General features: G+C 44.6%; 1 protein-coding gene across 6 annotated transcripts in view; it reads left to right on the forward strand.

The window, feature by feature from the left end:
• Ars2 (arsenic resistance protein 2) overlaps positions 1-21,506 on the forward strand; it is a 116,537-nt gene that overhangs the window by 90,067 nt on the left and 4,964 nt on the right. For all 6 annotated transcript variants that reach the window (XM_055065900.2, XM_055065901.2, XM_050169962.3 and 3 more), the window contains 7 exons: positions 2,956-3,096; positions 7,245-7,469; positions 8,128-8,310; positions 11,649-11,802; positions 17,051-17,159; positions 17,642-17,795; positions 20,333-20,537. In XM_055065900.2, coding sequence (XP_054921875.1) covers positions 2,956-3,096; positions 7,245-7,469; positions 8,128-8,310; positions 11,649-11,802; positions 17,051-17,159; positions 17,642-17,795; positions 20,333-20,537 — 1,171 coding nt within the window. The remainder of the gene's footprint in view (positions 1-2,955; positions 3,097-7,244; positions 7,470-8,127; positions 8,311-11,648; positions 11,803-17,050; positions 17,160-17,641; positions 17,796-20,332; positions 20,538-21,506) is intronic.

The following is a 21,506-nucleotide window of genomic DNA, read 5'->3' on the forward strand; positions in this document are numbered from 1 at the left end:
AGGAGCTGCTGGAGTACAGCCCTTTTACAGCCGTATCTCCGGCAATTCCATTGCCACAAAGTGATTCTGGAGTAGTTGGCCGGGATCACCATATTTATTAATGTGTTACTCTATCTCCCGAATCCCAGCTTCCACCTGCATAAACCTGGCACTCAATGCCTCTGTTTTGTCGTTCGTGGCCTTAGCCGTGTTCCAAGATGGCATCGCCATCTGCACCGACGTCTTTGTCAACTGTCCACGTCAACGTCTTGTACCTTCGGTCGATTTTAGTGAGCCATTAGATTTATACCAGCAGTTTATGGGATGGGAACTATGAAGTTCCCCATTCAGTGTCGCCAACTGCTCTAGAGGGCAGTTGATGACACACCCTTTAGTGTACGGGTGTGCGAATATTGAATAGTATATTTCAAATAGAATATTCAATAAAATCACAAAAATAAAGGCAAATATCATATTGAATATCAGAAAAATTTTCACAATATCTAATGCTTACAAATTTTGAGCAAGAATGTATGGTGCCACACATGCCCGAGAGCCTCCTAGCATTGCATAACAAGAATGTTGCAAGCTGTAGGTAACTTAGGTACATAGAAATCGAGATATATATAGTGTGGTCTACTCTTATTAAAGGGAACACCAATTCAGTATGCCAGCACTGACTTATAGCTCAGTTCTAACACATGAAGGTCTGGAAAATATTCTTTTTTTTATCAGTGGAATTTCTGTTCCATCTTTTTTTCTCTGAAACTAACGAATTAATGACGTTCTATTGTACTGAATACTAATGAGCTTCTCAATTTAATAATGAACCAGTGTTTTACGGCAATCGTTTATTCATTGCACAGAAAGTTTTTCTTTCCAATTCTTAAAATACATAAGGGTTAAACCAACTTTACGCCAGTTAGGTTATCATAAGGCCAATCTGCGTGACAAATGAAAGGACCGTGCATCATGTGACTCGGTCACTGTTCCAGTGCACAGCCAATGCAGACAATTAAGGGTAGGCACCGCCCATGTCGTTGCATTGTCAGGGTCGGCGTGATTTGCCACCTGTCAAAGAATCCGAAATCTGGAGGGTCACGGCAAATTTGTGCGGTGCTCATTAACCTCACCTCCTTTCTCCTTGTTCATTCCCTGTCTCTCGCTTTCGTTTGCAAAAAGGTTTTTTACTTTCCGAATGTTGCATGGCTGCTGCGAATGGATCTGCTCCGATTCCACACCAAACTGTAATACTAGTTGCCAATGCCCGATGAAGCAGAACTGATTAGGCCCAATGGCCGAGGCAGCGTGGCCGTGACGAAAATTCGCCGCTGGCTGATGTGGTAATGGGCTGCAAGCCATTGCAGAATGCTTGCTGCTGATATGTTTGTGCAGCTGGTCATCAGTAATCGACGGCTGTTAATGCTACTTGAAGTTCATCACTGTGTATCCAACACTATCTGTGTGCCTATGGGCGGCTAATCTGCCCGATCTTCGCACTTTCGTGCTGCTTTTGTTGCCATTCCCTCCGTCCGTGTCCCATTATCATTTCGATCGGTCTGTCGACCTGGACTAAGCTTGTACTGACAGAAGCGGCCCTGGCCTACGAGGCACCGCTCTGCGAATTGTGCTGTTCAGGCGCTGCGATCCCCGCGCCGGGCTGACATCAGGGAGTGCTCGCAGTGACTAAGCCCACTACTGTGTCAGCCGGGTTGGCCCATCCATGACATGCCCGGCACTCCTTTTGTGTCGAAAACGAAATGAAATGTTTGATTTGGTGAGCCCAAGGGTCCCCGCGGTGCATGTGACATGTGGTACTGTGCGCGTCTCTACCACGAATATATCGGATAATATATATTCGATTTGCAAATCGAATTATTAGCAAGTTCACTATTCTATTCGATTCAGTGATACTCGAGTATTCGCACGTCCCTACTTTAGTGTGACACCCTTGTGCCAAGACTCTCAGCAGGAGTAGCCATATGCAAAGTACATTCATGTTAGCAGTGCTCTAGTGATGGTGAGCTGGGCACCACTTCGTTAAATATTGAACAACTAAGGAAGTGATGGGACTTGTGCTGAACACACAGTTGCACATGATTTACGCAGTTTGTCGAGTGTGTGCTAATGAATGCCTGCTGGAACTTCCGAACACAATAATAAGCAGAAAAAACAGGAACAAATATTGAATTAATCTATTTATTTCTCAAGTTCTCTCGTTCTAAGCTACACAAAGGACAACAGATTTTGTCATCACATCATCTAGCTGAGTCAGCTGAACCTTTCCTTGTGTTAGTATACTCGGCAGGCGCACCTTTTAGATTCTGTTCATCAGGCGTATTTGTCATTTCACAAGTGTGCCACCATTAAGCAAATGTTCCTATTAACAATCCGGTGTGCTTAAAAGGGACACTAAATCAGTTTACACTGATACAGTGTTCTTTAAAAACTCCATTTTCATTAATTTTGTGGTAAGAAGTTCATTACTGGAAGGGAAAATGAATGGACAACTTTCTGTTTCTTAAATTTCGTGCCGGAACCTTAGTGCCAGGATGTCACTGTGACATGAGTTTTAAAGTAGTTTCTCAACTTTTGGCTGTTGTGGCATGGTAAACATTCCATTATAACCTAGCGAAGTTCAGTCTTTAGCTCTCATTAAATGAAATGTGGTCTATTTTTACCAATAAAAATATTAACTAGGCCCAAGCAGATTCTATCAAAATCTATGGCATCACGACAAATTAGTACAAGTTTTCCAAACAGCCTTGCCACCGATCTTTCATTTTTTTTGTGTGTGCGTTTTCTGGCTTATGCAACCCCCTGTTATGATAAGAGTGGCTTTTTTGGTAATATAGAAGCGTAACCTAATAATTTTTCTTTTAGCATCCCTGGCAGCAGTGAATTTGACCAAAACCAGGATGCCCTTTCATAGAGAACTGTTTATGGCCATGTTTCCCAGTCTGTGTGTTGTTGCAGATGTGCAAGCGTTACCCTGGCTTCCTGCGGGTGGCCATTGCGGACCCCCAGCCTGAGCGCCGTTTTTTTCGTCGGGGCTGGGTGACGTTTGAGCGCACCGTCAACATTAAGGAGATCTGCTGGAATCTTAACAACATTAGGGTGAGCATTGCTGTCAGTGGACAATTAATCACTAGTAGGACTGGGTGAATGATCGACTAACCATCCGATTAAACAAATAATACTTGAATCGTCATAAATTTTTCGAGCACTAGTACAGTGATAACTTGTCAGTTCGAACCTGCTAAATTCGAACTTTTGATTTATTCGAACTGACGCTGTGGTCCTGTCAAAATCATGTGTACTTCAATGTGCAGAAATGGCCAGTAATGCGAATGCATAAGTGCTTGTGATGCTTATTCCAAACATACCTGCCGCTGAACATATTCTCAGTAGTGCCAACTCCCACAGCGGCACTTCCGGCCCGGCAGTGTGTGCCGGCTGCTGCTCCCGTCTCCCATTGCAAGTACCATATATAGGAACACCCAAATTCGGAAATTTAATAATAAAGTTGGGGTGTGCGTTATATGCAAATTTTGTCTTGAGGTGGGGCGAGACAGCAGCGAGAATTTCGCCTAGAGGTCTGGCTTCTGTGCTTCATAGGCACCGGTGAGAATGACGAAAGCAGAGTCAGCGCCATTGCTGACAGTGGCTAAGGTTTTCATTTAAAAACATGGCACCGAACAGCCAGAAGCTTGGTAGCGAATGTCAAAGCAGCTAAGCCTAACTTTGCTGAGCATACTATGGCAATGAGGATTGTGGCTGGCTACGACAGCCAGCAGATCATTGTGCGAGAGTGCTTGTTCGAGGCTTCTAGACAATCAAAATGGTGGTTCTAGACAATCAATTGGCATTGGTGGTTTCAGACCTGCAGTCAGGGCAAAAAGTCTGAAAAATTGGACGACAAAGGATTTCGGCACCCGACGTCCTCATGCATTGGCTCTATGGGTCCGTAATGGCGCCGTGAAGGCATTTGAATCATCAGGCATGTCCAACTAACCGGTTGTTGATGAACTGTACCCTCACTGTAGCTGAACTTGTGATTGTGTCTCAGTGAGCGCAATATGTTCGATGTATGTCCACTCAAGCAAGGTGTCACTTTGGGCATGCTGCCTTAACATTTTTCTTAGGGAGCACCAAGGTGCGATCAGGAATTCAGCAGGCTCGAATCTGGCTGTGCATTGTTGACTTGTCCATGCAAACCTTTGTTCGAAAAAAACCGAAATAGTGTATAAAAATGGAAATCAAATCAACCGCGAGATTATGGAAGCCCACATGCATGTCAACTCGAGCGCATGCGTCAGCCCATAGGATTCAATGCATTTCGTACCACTCGATCACGAAATGTCGCTGTGCTACAATTGCGCATCAAGAAAATTTGCCGGAACGTAACCCTGCATATTATCTACTCGTGGAAGGCTAGCAGGATGCAAAATGTGCGCAAATGCGATTGCTTTGCACTAAAATGGCTTAAAATACCAACATATAACACTTGCATAGGGGCCACCATTTTCGTTTACAAAACCACCCAGTGCTGAAAGCAATCGTATGTGCCGGAAACACGTCATGGCTGCCATCTTGTTTGTTGATCGCCTGTTTGAAGCAGCACACATGTAGCTACTGACATGTGACGACGGTTCTTGCACATGTAGTGCAGTGCAAAAATGCAGCAAGAACAAGGAAATCCATGTCCCACCGACGTGGAATTGTTTATGGCGCTTAAGATGGTGATCGCAGCATGCAGTGCCACGCATCGGGCTGTGATTGGGCAATCGTCCGGGAATATGCATCCCTTGCTTCAGGAATGCTGGTTTTGATGCCACCCGACAGGCATTGCGTGCGTATTCTGCGCCGGACGTAGATTTGCGCGAAGGGGCCATAATCTCATTCGATTGCCTTCGGGTATACGTGATACGATCACTTCTGCGCCAAGTACCGAATGCGTCAGCACCTACGGGCAACAGTGCGTGCTGGAGAAATGCTGCTATGTGTGTGGAGCACTATTGCTCTGCATCTGGTGCCGAGTTAAGTGATGGCATCTTCGAAAGTAATTGACTGAGAATACTGCTCCGTGGCAGTGCTGCCACTGCTGATCAATGCATGCGGCGCACTGTCGGCGGTGCAGTTCTATATCCTTGAGCAAAGCTTGCCAAAGTAGGCTTACAGAATTTTGACTGTAAAGTGCTGTCTCATCTATCTGTCCTGTCTCATTTCGCAACAACGAAATTCTCGAAAGCAAATTCTTTTGTGTTCCTTGCCGATTTCATTATTGCGAGGTTCAGTTGTATGTACAAAAATCATCTGTTTTAATTTTTAGTTCATGTATGTAAATCTACAAGTACAATCAATTGCTTAATTACCGTATTTACTCGCATAACGATCGCACTTTTTTGTCAGAAAAATTGATGCAAAATCAGAGGTGCAATCATTACGTGGGTTAAATTTCCCGCGAAAAGAAAAGAAAGTTTTTTTCGTCCCGCGTTTGCTGCGGGACACCAAAACAAAAATGGCGGCCGGCGGAGCAAGCCGAACGCGATTTTTCTTTCTTTTCGCGAGTACATTACGTGCATTGAAACAGTTTCTTCCGCATCGGTAATGAATAATATCGTTAATATCGGCAAGTTTGTGGCAATAACATAGCAATGTTCACTTTGAGGGGACAGAAACAGATGGGCCCACTTAGCTGCCAGTGACATAGAAACACATGGCCGGCATGCTGCGGAAACCGCGACATCTGCTTCCTATCCTAATACGGCACGTTTCCGCTAAGGGTGGGCAAATATCTTAGATGTGTTACAAGTGTCGGCGCATGAATAGGGTACACCTTTTAACGTATCAGTGTATACGTGGCTACTATCGTTGCCGCTTGCGATTTGTTGCGTGCCCACGAGTGCAGATGAGAAGAATCGAAAGGCACCTTTTTTGTTGTTGTTGACCACAACCATTATAAAGCCTACACATAATAAAGGCAAGTTTGGTTGCAGCTTTTCTTTAGTCATGGAAGTGCGGAAAGTGATGAAAGTAATGAAATGAGACATCTACTTAATAATGTTTGGTGCATGCAGACCGCTTGGTTTGTCTTGAAGAGTTGTTCACGTAGCATTCGACAGATGGTAAGTGCGATCATTATTTGCTAGACTTGGCACACGACATATCGCTGCGGCAAGTTCGGGGCGCGATCATTACACGGGAAATTTTAAAAATCGAATTTGGACGACAAAATTCAGGGGTGCGATCATTACTCGAGTGCGATCATTATGCGAGTAAATACGGTAATCAATTGCAAGGTCCTGATTGAGTAACATTTTTAATTACCTATCCCTAGCCAGTAGTTATTTTTTACCTACCCCGCATAGCCTGCCGTAGAGCAGCAGTGGCTGTGTTCTACTGCTTAGCACAATGTGTGAGTCTTGAAGCCTGACCGTGGGAAGCATACCTTCATAGGGAGAGCATGCAAAAATGGTTGCAACTCGAACAACTCACATTAACTATAGTTATAGAAATTGCTGTGAGCCATCTATCAGATCATCAGCTGGTAGGATGTTGCCAGTCATTTTAGTTGTGGTGCAACAATGGTATGTGACAACCTCATCACATTCGAGTTGGTGAGTTGAGCCTGGGGACAAAGAGATGAAACAACTTTTCCCTTCGTTCTGTGGCTGCCGAGTTCATGGCAGCATATGTTGCAATGTCCAAGGTTTATATACCGCACAGCATGCCAACCTTAGTGCAGAATGGCACTGCTTTTTGATGAGACCGGATACAGTAAACAGCACACACATAAACATTGCAAAAGAATGCAGTTGGGAAAAATTTTAGCTGGCACATCAGTACATTTTGCTTTGAATTTTGAGTCCTTGTTTCTAGAAACTCAGACTAGGTGCAGTTTTTAGCAAATGATTAATTTTTATGCTCTACCTGACTTCACTTTTGCAATAACAGCATCCCCACTAAGGTTACAAATTGAAAGTTGATTAGTGAAAATTTGTAACTAATTGGTGTTGTCACAGAGCTTGTGATATCCATTACAGCTATGAATCTTGGTAAGCAAAAATTAAAATTTTGTCTTATTTACTGTTTTTAATCACGAGAGGAAGTTGCATAAATACAGAGTATAAAAATTTTGCTTGGGTGGATTACAGTTTGATGCCCTGTGTGTCATTCTTTTCAGAACTTGTCATCAGCTTAGCACTGCTGTTTTCATTCTTTTGCTGCTTTTGAGATAAAGGCGGTGTTTTGGCTTACTGCAGTTACGTGACTGTGAATTGGGTGCCATTGTGAACCGGGACCTGAGTCGACGAATCCGGTCAGTAAATGGCATAGCCTCTCACAAGCAAGTGATCCGCTCTGACATCAAGCTAGCCGCCCGTATCGTACACAACCTAGACAACCAGCGAAGCCTCTGGATCCAGACTGAAGCTGGCACTGAGCCAGCTGGTAATGCTGCTGCTACGGACCAGCTGCCTCCTATTGAGGTTTGTCATCTTCATTGACACCACTTTGTGTGCCCTGACTACAGCAGGTCTCTGATATGGCCCGTTGTGCAAACTGTTCCTTGTTAATGTGATATAGTTTCAAGAGGTGGTGGAACCATTTGGCCTGTTTCTGTCGTGATCATAACTATTGGTTCAATGGGATGTCAGGGACAGTGTTGCCTTGTACATATTGTGATATTTCAGATTGAGCAGGGATTATGATCTCAACATTGTGCACTTCTGTGACCAATTCAGTGCCATAGCCTAATGTTGCTTTATGTTGCTATAGGAGCTATGGGCACAATGAGTAAGATCTCATGCTTTTGCATCCAAACAGCAGCCATCCTCCTAATAAGTTTTAGCTGATTACAGAGGGGTTTTGGAAAAGGACGACTTCCTGTAATTTGAGTAAAAGCAATTTTTGAACTGTCCAGAGACAATATCAAATGTCTTGGCTGATCTATGTAAACTTTGCTTGCTTTTGCCAAATCCCGGGTCTCTGGTGTACTGTGATGCATCTTTCTCTAAGTTGAATTTTCTTTCTGTTTTGTGCCTTCTCACAGCTGGTAAAGTAAGGCTGGCCTTACTGTGCTTGTTGCACAATATTTTTTGGTGCCCGTGGTTGGTCTCCATTCATGCATGCGTTTACACATTGCAGGGCTTCGGCGTGTCCTCGAAAAATCCTCTGTTGAAGAACATCACCGACTACCTGATTGAGGAGGCGTCAGCAGAGGAGGAGGAACTTCTGGGGGGCTCCGCAGACAGGGAAGAAAATGCAGATGCGGAGGACCCCTCGGCACCTGGTGGTACCAACAGCGAGAAGGATGAAATGCTAATAAAGGTAGGAGTGGCATCAAAAGCTGCAGGTTACATGTGAATGCAATAACTGTTCTTTCATATTGTTGTCAGTAGCTTGGTTTATGAACACTTGATAGGAACACCTACATCGCTGCCAGTGTTCTAAGCCCCTCTGGTCACAACTATGGCTCTCCTGCACTGCAGAAACATACCAAGGAATGCATATGTGATGGTGTAGTGAGCCTGACGTAGTTGTAGAGGTGCCGTTACAGCTTTGGGGCCACCGAAAGGGAAACCAACTGCTCTTGCAAGCAAACCCGTTCAGCCATTTCCCATTCCTTGCGGCATTTGAACAAAGACGCATTACCATATGTGTCTTCATTTTGTGTCCTTGCATGAATCCAGAAGCGGACTCTGCACCTATGCAATTAAACACAACACCTCGAATGATTGCAAACACTTCAATGAGGAGAAGCCTTCTGACTCCACAGCTGTTGCCAGTAAAATTAGCTCACATGACATGCGAAGAATTACAGTTGTTTTAATTCTTTTTGCAGTTCTGTGCTTCATGTGATGAGTTATGTTTATTTCTTAGCAGTATGGTGCTGCCAACCTATGGCCAAAGTACTAGTATGCTGTCACAAAGTTGAACAATCTCATAGTTACAATCTGGATACCAAAATTTTACTTTAACAGAAGATTTGTGACAGGATTGCTTAACTGTTAAAGTACCCCTAAAACAACTCTTATGTTGGGAAACATTTTAAATAAACTTGCATATATTGTCCAAAATGCCATTATAATGATCTTTGGCGAACATGTATGTTGTGCAAAGTAGATGAAGAAAGCCATGGAGCATTACGGGAGTGCAATAAAAAAAAGAGTGTAAACGAAAACGTAGACTCATCATCAATCCTGACAATCATCTCATTGTTTTTTGGTATGAATGTACTTTCTGCAGCCAGAAATAAAGGTTAGCAAATTCTAATTTTCCTTGATGCGGAATAATGGCGTTGTGGGAATACAGTAGAATCTCGAAGATATGATTATGGTTGGTCTGAATTTCGCGATGATACGAATTTCGAAAATCTTTCGGACAGACTACTTTGTATAGAATATGCTATGATTCAGCATTACATGAATAGTTTCTCTAGCCTTCGTAGATGATGCGAATGGGCCAATGACCGACGCACATGAGCAGGACGACGCGGCTGGTCTCGGAGGGGAGAGTAGCCGCCGTGGCTAATGTGCGGCTGCTGGTCCTTTTCGCACCACTTCCTTTCACCTCCAGTCTGTGCCGCCAATAGTGTAGCATGCACAGTGCACTCAGCATGAAACCTGACAAGGCTACGTCACCCATTTCCTGGCAGCTCATTGGCATACGCTAGCTCTTTTCTTTTTCCCCTTTTTTTCTTTTCTTCTCTTCGTTTTTTTTATTTATTTTTTTTTTTTTTTTTTTTTGGTTACGCCAGTTTCTTTTTTTCTCCCTTTTCGCACAGGGCAACCCGATCTGAAAGCGAAAGTCGAACCGCTATCGCCATCACAGGCTGCTGCCGCTGCCTTGTGCGTTTTGCGTAATTGTAAGAGTGCTGCCACGTGGACCACCTAAACATGATGGGCGCAAGCCAAGTGCACGCAGGAAGACCGAATTGTTCGCTGTTCGACGTGTCACGGAAACGGAAGGACCTTTCTTTTAAGGCGAAAATTTAAATCCTCTAGAAGGTCAACGAAAACCCAAAGAAAAAAATGTTGATTTGGCAAAGGAGTTAGGCATAGCACTGTTGATACTCAGCACCATTGCTGGGCAGCGAGACATTGTGTTGAAGAATGCCCAGCACTTTGGTGTGAACGTCAAGCGGGCAAGGACAGCTACACACGTAAAGCAGGAAGAGGCCCTGCTGATGTGGTTTCATAAGGTTACTGCAGCTGGCGTCAACGTGGATGGCAAGGTGCTACGCGAAAAGGCAGACAACATTGCGCTTTCCCTTGGAATTGAAAATTTCAAAGTTTCAGGGGGATGGCTGTATTGTTTTAAAGAAAGACACGGACTTGTATATAGAGTTGAATACGGTAAAGGAAAGAAAGTGGATGAGTCAGCTGTCAAAACCTGGCTGAACATACTGCCGGTGCTGATTTCGGACTGCGCACCGTGCAACGTATTTAATGTTGACGAGGCGGGCCTCTTTTTCAACTTGCAATCAGAGAGGAGCTTGTGTGTGAAAGGCCAGGCTTGCCAGGGCGGCTAAAAAAAGTAAGCAAAGGGTTACCGTGCTTCTTTGCATGAATGCTGACGGCCCAGAGAAAATGCAGCTTACCGTCATAGGCAAGTCTAAACAGCCGAGGTGCTTCCGATTGGCAGGATGTTTACCTTGCTTGTACAAGGGGAACAAAAAAGTGTGGATGACCGTGGATCTTTTCCGCAAGTTTCTCACGATCCTGGATCGGAAAATTGCAGCAATGAACCGAAAGATTTTGCTTTTTGTAGACCAGTGTTCGGCCCATCCAAAGGAAACAACCTTCAGCAGCGTCACCATAAGCTTACTGCCTGCGAACACTACGAGCCATCTGCAGCCACTGGACGCAGAAGTAATTCAGAACGTGAAGCATCACTTCAAAGGACTTTTAGTGAGCAAAAATTGATCGCTAAGATAAAAATTTGCGGATCAATCTACTCGATGCGTTGTATTTCTTGGCCATATCTTGGGACAGTGTGACCTCTGATCCAAACGCGGACTGTTTTTGCAAATGTGGATTTAGCAGGGGCCAGATATGGCTCCAACAGGAGATAATCAAGAGCTTCGTGAGGACTTGGTGATTGAAGGCTGGGAGAGTCTGGAAACTCAAGCTTCTGCTCAAGAGTTCGTCACCGCGAAGAACAACATTGCGACCTGCGGGTTGAGGTCCATTGAAGACTTGGTCGACAAAGTAGATGCGATCGATACTGACAGCGATGGGGAAGACGCCGACGTGTGTGACCAACCGCTGTCATTGTCAGAAACCGTTCATGCTCTTGGCGTTCTGTGCAGCACTATAATTGCCGGCAGCATGAGCGACGAAACCGCTGCACGACTTTATGCATTTTAGGCGCGTCTTGTCAGGAAGGTGCAAACGAACATCATGGACTTTTCTGCCCAGAAGTAGTTGTGCCCTATAAATATTGTGTTCATTTTCATGTTCAGCTTGCTTGTTTTGGATGATATGAATTTGGGATGATACTAATATTTTACCTGCTCCTGAGGAATTTCTATCATCGAGATTCTACTGTAATAGGATGGGGCTGCGTGCATTACCGCATCTTTGTTACTCTAAGCTGCGAATTTATTATTGTGTTAGTGAGCTCAGCACTCTTCTTTCAGTGACCTCAGCACGCTCTTCTTTCAGGTGTTGGACCGTCTCCTGGTGTACCTGCGAGTGGTGCACTCTGTGGACTACTACAACCACAGCGAGTACGCCAGTGAAGACGAGATGCCCAACCGATGTGGCATCATGCATGCCCGAGGGTCGCCACCTTCTGGCAAGGTCACACCACAGGAGGGTAAGGCAACAGCACCAGCGCATGCCCCACAACTTCTGAAGGGACATGAAAGGGAAACACTGAAACAGCTTAGGCTGATGACAAATGCTTTGAGAACTCTTATTTTCATTAATTTTCTGGAGAGATTGATTACTAGAAGAGAAAGGCCTACCTTCAATGTGCGTTTAAACCCCAGCACCAGTGCATCAATGGAGCATCATTAGATTTAAGTTTCTCTCTTTATTTTTTTAATATGTATACTGCCCATTGTGGCTCAGTGAAAATTACAGTAAAAGCTTGTTAATTCACAACTCATTAGCTCGAAATTTTGGATAATTCGAAGTAGCCACCGCAGTCCGTCCAACAATGTATTGAAAGCAATATGTAACACATCCTGCTAATTCACACCTAAATCCACACGGCCACCGATTATTCGAACTCCGCACCATCGTGGATGGGGAGAGTGCTAGTGTGTGGGAGCACGTTGGTGACGCTGGCATTGCTGCGCGGGCTGCGCAGCATTGTTTTTTCCATCTGTGGCCCTTTGTTTAGGCTTGACTGGAGAGAGACACGTTTGCACCTGGTCATAGCATGGCCAGTGCCTCTGCTGCAGGTCGCTTCTCTCCCGGGAAGTTCCGTATAAAGCTGAAGGGCGATAAAATCGTTGCCGTGCACCATATGTTGTATGTGCGAGAGAAAACATGCGAGGGTGAGCCAGCAAACGCTGCTCAATCTCACGTTTTCGAGCGAAGAAGGATGGGGCGAATGATGTGCCCTCTCCTGTCGCACGTGTGAGGCACGGTGGTGAGGCGGAGGGAGGGGGAGGGGATGCTTTTCTCCGGTGGCTGCGGTACGCCCATGTGGACGTGCCGTATCTTGAAAGCGATCTGCGGCGTGGCCAAAGTGCGCGCCTGCATGGGCCTCATCTTCAAAGCTATCTGCGATGTTTGCAGAGTGCTCATAGTGCCAGCAGCTTCGTATGCGATGTGCTTTCAATGTTCGCATTATGCGAGAGCTGTACAAAGGTCAATTCGCTCGCTGCTACTACCGCTATTCCTTACTCCAGCATTTTTCAGAGTTTCCGCAGTCATCGAGCAAAATGTGTTCATGTTTACCTGTGCGCACGGGACACCGTACTTGTTAATTTAGTTAGTAAGCGAATGTTTACAAATTTATAAAACCCATAAATATACTATCCTTACTTCATATAGATAGTTGGCACAGACGTACGTCATTGCGGCCGCCATCTTTAGGTATTAGCAAGTCAAAAGGAGTGCAATCAAGAAACGTGACGGCATGACAGTACGATGGGCCCATCTTGTGTCGAACAACAAAGCAATACCAGGGATAAACCGGGTAAAAACAGTCACCGTCAATAAGCAAAACAATGTGCGTGTCACAATACAATGTACTGATGTCATCGTGGCCGCCATGTTTGGGTACTAGCACCGTGAGAGCTGCGTCTGTGACGTCACATTAAAACTATCTATAGCTATCTACTAATTCACTATTGCAATTGATGCTTCGCTTTTCGGGTGAAACTGTGACATTTTTTTTCCTCTGCTCCAGCCAGTGTGACGAATGCACGGATTTAGCAAGAGCCATCCCGACGTCTGGCACGTCGGACCACGCTGACTGCGTCCGGTTAAATTGTTCGCGTCAATGTGACGTAGCGTCTGTGCGCGCGTGCTCATGCCTCGTTGGACTATATAAGCGCCTTAACCGGGCAATCTTTTTCTGACTTTCATTAGTTCGAATTTTTTATAATTCGAATTTTCATAGCATCCCCACAGAATTCAAATTAGTGAGCTTTTACTGTACTACAACTTACCGAGTTCAGTCTCGCTCCTTTAGGACACAATGCTGACTATCTTTGCTCATAAAATAATTAACTATGGCCGAGCAGATGCCATCAATGTCCATGATGCCACGAGGGGCTGCCACGGGAAGTTCAAAGTGGTGTTCCTACCTGTCTTTCATTTTGGCATCTAGTTTATGAATCCTCCTCCGACAGCACAGGTGGCTTTTACGAATTCAGCCAAAACCTATTGGTCAAAAATGGAAAATGGTCTAATATTTTGAAAATCAGATTTTGAGTTTCTATAACCCTTTTTCTATCTGATTACGAAATATCATCACTGGTAACCTCATAGAAGTGTTCCAAAACGTTTGTTGTGTCAGCCAAGGGGATGAAAAATTTTTCAGAAATCATGAAATAACTGTTTCTCAAGCCACAATATGCCTGCAACGGCACAACTGAGCACTTCCATTTTGGTCTAATCAGAAAGGGCATTTCTCCATCTTCAAATTTTCTGCTTCATCCATCTCCTCCATACAGAAACAAGTGTACAAAAACCAAATGATTGAAGGTTGTTCCAGAATCTCCTATTGGTCACACCCGCCACATGACTCCAGCTCAGTTCACCATCGGTCTGGTGCTCGCTCCTTAGGGGCATCATCTGTTCTTTGCACATCGTGAGCTCTCGACGTCTCAACCATCGGGATCTTGACCAGTGGGGAAGCGGGCACAACATGCTAAGCATTTTGAGCATTGGCGACACGGACTTAGCGACCAAGCACTTCGTGCGTGGAATCCTCAAACATGCGGATAAGCCTTTCGAGCATCAGTGCTTCAGACTTCACTTCCAAGTTCACTTTCAGGCACATCGTGCAAGCATTCTTAAAACCCATGGCTAAGCTTTTCTAGTAGTGTTATGCGAATATTCGGATTTTCGTATAGTAGTTTCGAATATTACGCTATTCGATATTTGCTTTGAGAGCAGCTGTAATATTCATGCTTGTTGAAGTGTTGGCAAACTCACGGTTGCAAGTTTGTTTGCTGCCTAATACAGTCAATGACACATTTTCTGCACGCCTGATTTTTTGGACATGCCTGATAATTCGGACATCAATGTATAAGAACGTCTGAAAATTTCGAACACAGAAACCCATCGCCGTCTGATTTTTGGGACTTTCTGCCCTGACCGGAGGTCCTAAACTGCATTGATTGAATCCACCGCCGCCACCCTTTTGATTACCTTGGTACCTCAAAGAGGCGCTCTCGCATGCAGATTCGCTGGCAGTCGCAGCCATTCGCTACCAAGCTTCTTGCTGCTCGGTGCCGTGCTTTTCATTAAAGGGGCCCTGAACTACCCCTCAGGCTTGGTGAAAAAACACAGTCCATGGGTAGCATGCACTGCTGTGAACATCTCAGTCAAGTTTTGCTGTCGTATGCGGTGCATGGAGCTCGCAAGAGGATTGTGAAGTCACCTTTCTTTGCGACAAGTGGCATAACGTCGGTTCCCTAAAGTCAGCTTCGCCTCAGTACAGCAGTGTTCCGCGGTGAAACATTCGCGCAGTATTGCGGAGAAGCATACCAAAGGTCGGAAGAGGCGATCGTCGCGGGACACAGTATGTATTGCTTAATTTACACCCGTGCACCCGCAGTCTCCTGTCACAGTACGAGCACCGATACGCCTAATAAGTGTACTGGCAGGCATTCAGAGTTATTTCGGATGTGTCTGTGGCGATTTGAGCCCTTGGGGGCAGTAAAAGGCATGCATTCGTTTTTTCGAATTGCCCGATTTTTCATGTTTTCACGGCCCCTAGAGAGTAAAAAAAAATCAGACGTTGACTGTAATCAGTAAGGCACAATCTTTAAAATAAAAATAGACTCACACGTTCAGCTAAACTGTATAAATATTATGGTGGGAGCTTGAACATATATTAATTGTCATTTCATCAACTTTGTTAAACAACAGGCAAAAAAAAAACTAGCAATGAGCTCCAGATACGCCAGTATATGCCGGCGCCATCTTCACCAATCTTGGCACCCTGGTTGCCCGCACTCTTTTCTCACCACCGCCACATGCAGACATTAAGTGAGAAGAACAAGTTTCAGATAGAAATAAATACTTTTAAAGATTTCTTATAACCTTCATAATTTCTTAGAAACTCTTGTGAGAAAACTCATAAACGCCGTTTCAAAAAATTTAAACTATAATGTTACGAAAGAAAGTGATAAGAGGAGCGAACATCACCATTGTCAAAATAGCAGAAGCTTGGCTGGTCAGCAAGATGGACTCTAAGGACAGACATGAAAAATCCAGTTTGGAAGCATTTCTCGAACTTCCCTCTAAAAACGAAGCCCGGTGTTTTACTAAATAAGTCATACTTGAATTAATTGGGGTCGCATTCTCACAAATTAGTCCACTTAACCCCAAAAAGCTCGAACACCATTCCACATCAAAGAAAATTAGAACAACTTGCTCACACATCTTTCTGGTCATGGAGAGTACATTGGTATGTAGAAAACAGCGAAATTATAATTGAGTAAACATTAATTAGTGTGCTTAATTAGTAATTCGTTTGCTGAACTATTCACAACTGAACACTCCCTCCGGAATATCAAAAAGGCTAGTATGGGCTGTACATTGGGTTTAGAGCACTACCGTACTTACTTGCATACTGATCGCACTTCTCTTTCTTAAAAAAAAAAAAATATTATGCAAGTTTAGGGGTTCGATCATTATGTAGGGTAAATTTTCCATGAAAGAAAAACATTATTTTTCATCCCGCTTTTGCTGCGGGATGACAACGGGTCAACAAACAGATGGCTGCTGCTGTAACAGTGTGGGACATCAAAACAAAGATGGTGACCGACAAAGCAAGCCAAATGTGCAGTAATTAATAATTAATTACTGATACGAATTTCGGTGATAAAATTCTGGGGTGCGATCATTATGCAAGTAAATATGGTAAATCAGTTTTTTCAGGCATCAAATTGAGCATATCAAAAATGATATGTTGGGCTTTGTGGGGTTAATAATTGCATGTATCCAAAAATTATCTTGCATGCCACTTTAAGGCCAAGATTTTTTAACAGTAACTATTCAATATTTGATTCGCAAATATTTTGCCAAAATCACTATTTGCATTGAATTCGCTTCAAACTTAAAATCTGTATTCACACAACCATACTTTTGAGCATTGGTGCTTTGGGCATCGCAACCAAGCACATAGCACGTGCACAATCCTCAGGACCTGCAACCATGCACATCGTAATGTTAATGCAATCCTAAGGACACCTAAGCATGCAATCCTAAGCATGCTTCTGTTCTAAGCACCCTGAGGAATGCATATTGGGGAAGATAAAACGATATGCAGTAATTCTCATTAAGGCTGTGAATGTCTCGTTGTTTAACATTGTCTCAAGACAAAAGTGCTGTGTGTTGCCATGTTGAGCAGCACATGTTGCTTTGCATTTCAGTGGCAGACTACATCAGCCACTTTGAGGGCAAGATTTCACCCTTCCTCCAGCCATCAACCAAACTGAGTGATGAGGAAGCGAACAGACTTGGGAAGAAGGACCCTGAAGCGTATCCTTGAAATGGGGCGTCTTGCTGTGAAATTATTTGGGTTTAAATAGTTTTTTTTTTTTTTTTTTTTTCAACATTACTCCTTGCTTTGTAACACGCACCTTGTGCTCTACCTTAGTTCCTACATGTCTCATTGAGGGCTGTTGCAGGAAGAGGCTCACTTGTGATCTAGTACCCCTTTATCTTATCTGCTTGATAGCCATCCTGTCGCTTCATGCAAGTTTCGATATGTAATCATCACAAATGAATAGATTGAAAGTAATGCAAGCAGACATGAAAGGCAGTTTTGGTTGAGTGCAGCATTCGGTGCAGTCAAGTCAAGACACTCTCTGTTCTTTCTTAATGAGATCGTGTAATATTAGGTGGGGTGCCCACTGCCCAGCATGGCTGCATTTCTATTAAAAGTGGTACCTGAGTGCACATTGCTGTAGCCTGAATAACTGTCAGTCGAGCTGTTTCCTTGACTAGAAGACATATTCCAGCGAGGTCGAGAAATTTGTTGTGGCCAACACTCAAGAGCTCTCCAAGGACAAGTGGCTCTGCCCACTGTCTGGCAAGAAGTTCAAGGGGCCTGAATTTGTCCGCAAGCACATTTTCAATAAGCATGCTGAAAAAGTGGAAGAAGTGCGCAAGGAGGTGAGAAACTGCTTTGCTTCTATCATTTCTCTTTCGTATCACTTCTGTTACTGAATAATTTATTGGACCATTATGTTTTGGGTTTGTAGCTGCAAACAAAAGGGGAAAAGTTATTTAAATATGATATACAACTAAAGACACTTTCCTATGGATCATTGAAAATAAAAAAAAATACTTAAAGACCTAGAAACTCTAGTACATGCACATAATACTAGATGTGAAGGGACTACTGGTGCCACCTGTCCTAGGGCAGTGTGGACACTACAGCATGCGGAGTGACCTCATTCTATGAGTGACAAGACGGCGTCACCATTTCATCGGAGAAAATTGCTTTTTCAATCGGTCTCCGCGACAAATCGCTCCTACTATGAATTTATTCTGGACAAGACAGACAAGTGGCAATACATTCAAGCTTAGTATTAAAGCAGAACGTACCGTGAAATAGAAGTTCTGTATGAAAATGCAAATGAGCGAGCAGCTTAGACCACCTCTTTAAAAACAACACTTATACGAGTCTCCTTCATTGACCCAGCACTATTTACATAACAGCTCGTATTGGCTGTGCACCAATTTGTGCACCTGTCTTCAATGCATCATCCAGTGCACATCTCTGCATACCACATTGAATCGGCTGTGCACCAGTACACCGAGACAAAACTTTTTGGACTGTGGCCACATCTGTTGCTCGTACAAAAAAGCCATGTGTGCCTTACCAGTCTACCAGCCTCTTTTAACACAACAGCATTATAGGCCCCGTGTCGCAAAACATCCATGGTTGGCGTCTGATGTCGCTTGGCAAAAAATCATTCCGAACCACAACCACGTAGGCCCTCTGCATGGCGCAGATGTATTACTGAAATAATTGAATTCCTCAAAGTAAAATACGTCAGAAAAACCGTAAAGTTGACCTAAATGCAACCTACAGACATGGTAGTGTCAGAGTTTAATTTGAATATACAGTGAAACCTCGTTAAACCGTAGTCGGCCGGAGCTCGGAAAAAGTACGTACTAAACGGTAGTGCTGTTTAACCGAAATAGCATGAGATCGCCCACTTACCTGTCAAAAACGGAACTCAGAGAGAGTGCGATGAAAGGGGAAAAAACATGCAGTATTTATTCACTTCGCGCGACATAAGTTATTTTCGTTTGATGCCGCGGCGGCCTAGCACGACGACAGCAGCCTCAAACTTGCTCAAGCTGCGTGCCAGCTTATCAGGCAGCCCCCCTCTCGGCAAACACTCGCACGGCAGATTCCTCGTTGGCGTTGCGTATTCTCCGTGCACGCGCGCACTAGTGCTGCGTAAGTCCCGGGGCGCCTTTTTCATTGCCGGGTGCCGGAGTTCGGAAAACTTTTCGTTTGGTATAGTTACGTTATCGCGCCCCTGTTCTCGTTAGGACGATTGCACTCACGAGGCTGACGTAACGCGCAGCTTCTGCCACTGTCGGGCCTGAATCGCCCGTGCTGTCGCTTTCCGTGTCGTCCTCATCACTGTCGCTAGTCGACACTTCGGCAACAACAGAGGCAACGATGGCGAAAAGTCGAACCTCGTAGCTGACATCTCTTCGCGGTCGCAGCAGCGCTGCCGAGCAACTTCGCATTCCAAATGCCACACACTGTAGTCAACAGCAGATCCATGTCGCGGGCCAGCGCCGACTTCTTCGTGTCACGTTCGATAGCACGGACGATGTCTATTTTTTCTTCTATGCTGAGCACCCGGCGTCTTTTTTATCCGAGCTTCGGCATGACGCGAGTCCTCGCTTGCACGACGCCATAACGCTTTCTCGCTCTCTGGCACGGCGTCGAAATGATGTTGATGTTGATGCGGCTTCACATGCAAACGCACAGGGCGCTTGGAGGCCGTTGTACCGATCTCTGAGGCTTGTTGTTCTGCCGGACCGCCCGGTGGAGACGACGCACCACCGTGTTTGCGCGACGAAAAGTGGAAACGCTACGTTTTAACCGATGCGTACGCAATAAGCTGGTACGGTTTATGCGGATACAAAATACATTATGTTCAATGGCCGCTGAGTCGGGGAATTGACTTTACTACTTTTAAACCGAAACTACTGTTTAAGCGGGTACGGTTTAACGAGGTTTTACTGTACCAGAAAACGGTTCTGTTACGTAGAAATTCAAACACAAACCCCTTTTTCGAGCGGCGCAGCCCGCTTGGTTCCTTGCAACAACACCATCCCACTCAGCTCCGCGGATCCACAAGAAGCTGTGCGCAGTGTTCACTCTCCCCCTCTTTTTCTCCTTCGATTACATTTTTTCCTTACCCCCAGTGTACAGTAGCAAACCAGGTGGCCGTTTCCACCTATGCTATGTTTCCTATTCTCGCTTTCTCTCTTGGCACATGGTGGCAACGTCAAGAAGTTTAAATAATCAAGTGTGTCCTAAAACTTGTTGTCAAAAGGCTGTAATCCAAAGCCCTTCACTATGGTGCCCTATTTAGACCAAATGTAGCACGAAATATGATAAAAACTCGATTGACCAGCTTTGCTGTGCACCTGTATCGGCGCATTTCCATTCCCAGGTGGAGTACTTCAACAACTACCTCTTGGACCCCAAACGGCCACAACTGCCAGAACACCCAGCCAACCGAGGAGGCCCCGGCGGTGGTGGCCGTGGCGGCGGTGGAGTTGGCCACGAGGGTCCTGGCATGATGGGTCCCTTCCATGGTGGATTTCCGCCACCACCTCCCTTCGGCTTTCCTAGGGGCCACCCCGGCGGATTCCCTGGTACGTACACTTATTTTTCACTTCAAGGGGCTGACAATGCTGAGGTTTCAAAATTCCTGTACAGTGGCCTGCACTTTACTGCAACAGCAGTTAGCAGCTTGAAACAAGTTTGCTCTGTTCTGTTGTAGTGTGACAGGCAGCATGCCATGACTTGCAACACTTAGTTAGCATTAGATATAGGTACCATATGAACAAGAAGATGATGAACCAAGGTGTCTTATTTTTGTTAGTCAGAGCCACATGAAGCCAAGGAGAAATTATTTGTAGTGTTTAATTGAAGCGTACAACCTACAAGCTGAACAGAAATGAAAGTGGATGAAAAAACAACCTGCTGCCAATGGGAACCGGAACCACAACGTCTTCATCCAGGTTGTGGTATTGACTGAGATGGTGGATTTGGCTCCTGTCAATGGCAAGTTGTTTTTTGCTCCACTTTAATTTCCCTTTACCTTGTTATTTTTACACTTAACTAAAAACTACAAATAATTTCCCCAATGCTTCCCTTGGCAACATTATCAATTGGCTTCATATGGTTGGTTACTGCGAATGGCATTTGTGAGTTTGAAAGTGGGCGGTTTTCATCCATAGCTCACAGCATGCATCATCCTGTTATCACGTCGTTGCATACAGTTCGGGGAATTTGCATAACATTGCAAAAGTTATGCACAAAGTTGGGGTGGCATTTGAGTAGTCGTGAGAGTAACTGCTGTCGCATTAAATGAACAGCTATTCTAACAATGATTTCGAATTTAGTGCTACTTTGTGCTAGCTGAAATATAGCAATGTCATTGCATAGTTTTGTCTGTATGTTCCAGTAAGAGAACTCTTGAAATTGTCTCACCTAGTTTGTGCAAGCTTTTGGTTACCAACAGGCGGTGAAACCAGTTGTGTGTCTGCAGTGGCTTGCATTTTTGATGTTGAGGTACACTTAAAACACTAGTTTGTCATCTTTTTAATGAACCAAGGAAG

This window comes from Dermacentor andersoni, chromosome 6 (genome assembly GCF_023375885.2).
Source record: "Dermacentor andersoni chromosome 6, qqDerAnde1_hic_scaffold, whole genome shotgun sequence".
Taxonomy (NCBI): Eukaryota; Metazoa; Arthropoda; class Arachnida; order Ixodida; family Ixodidae; genus Dermacentor; species Dermacentor andersoni.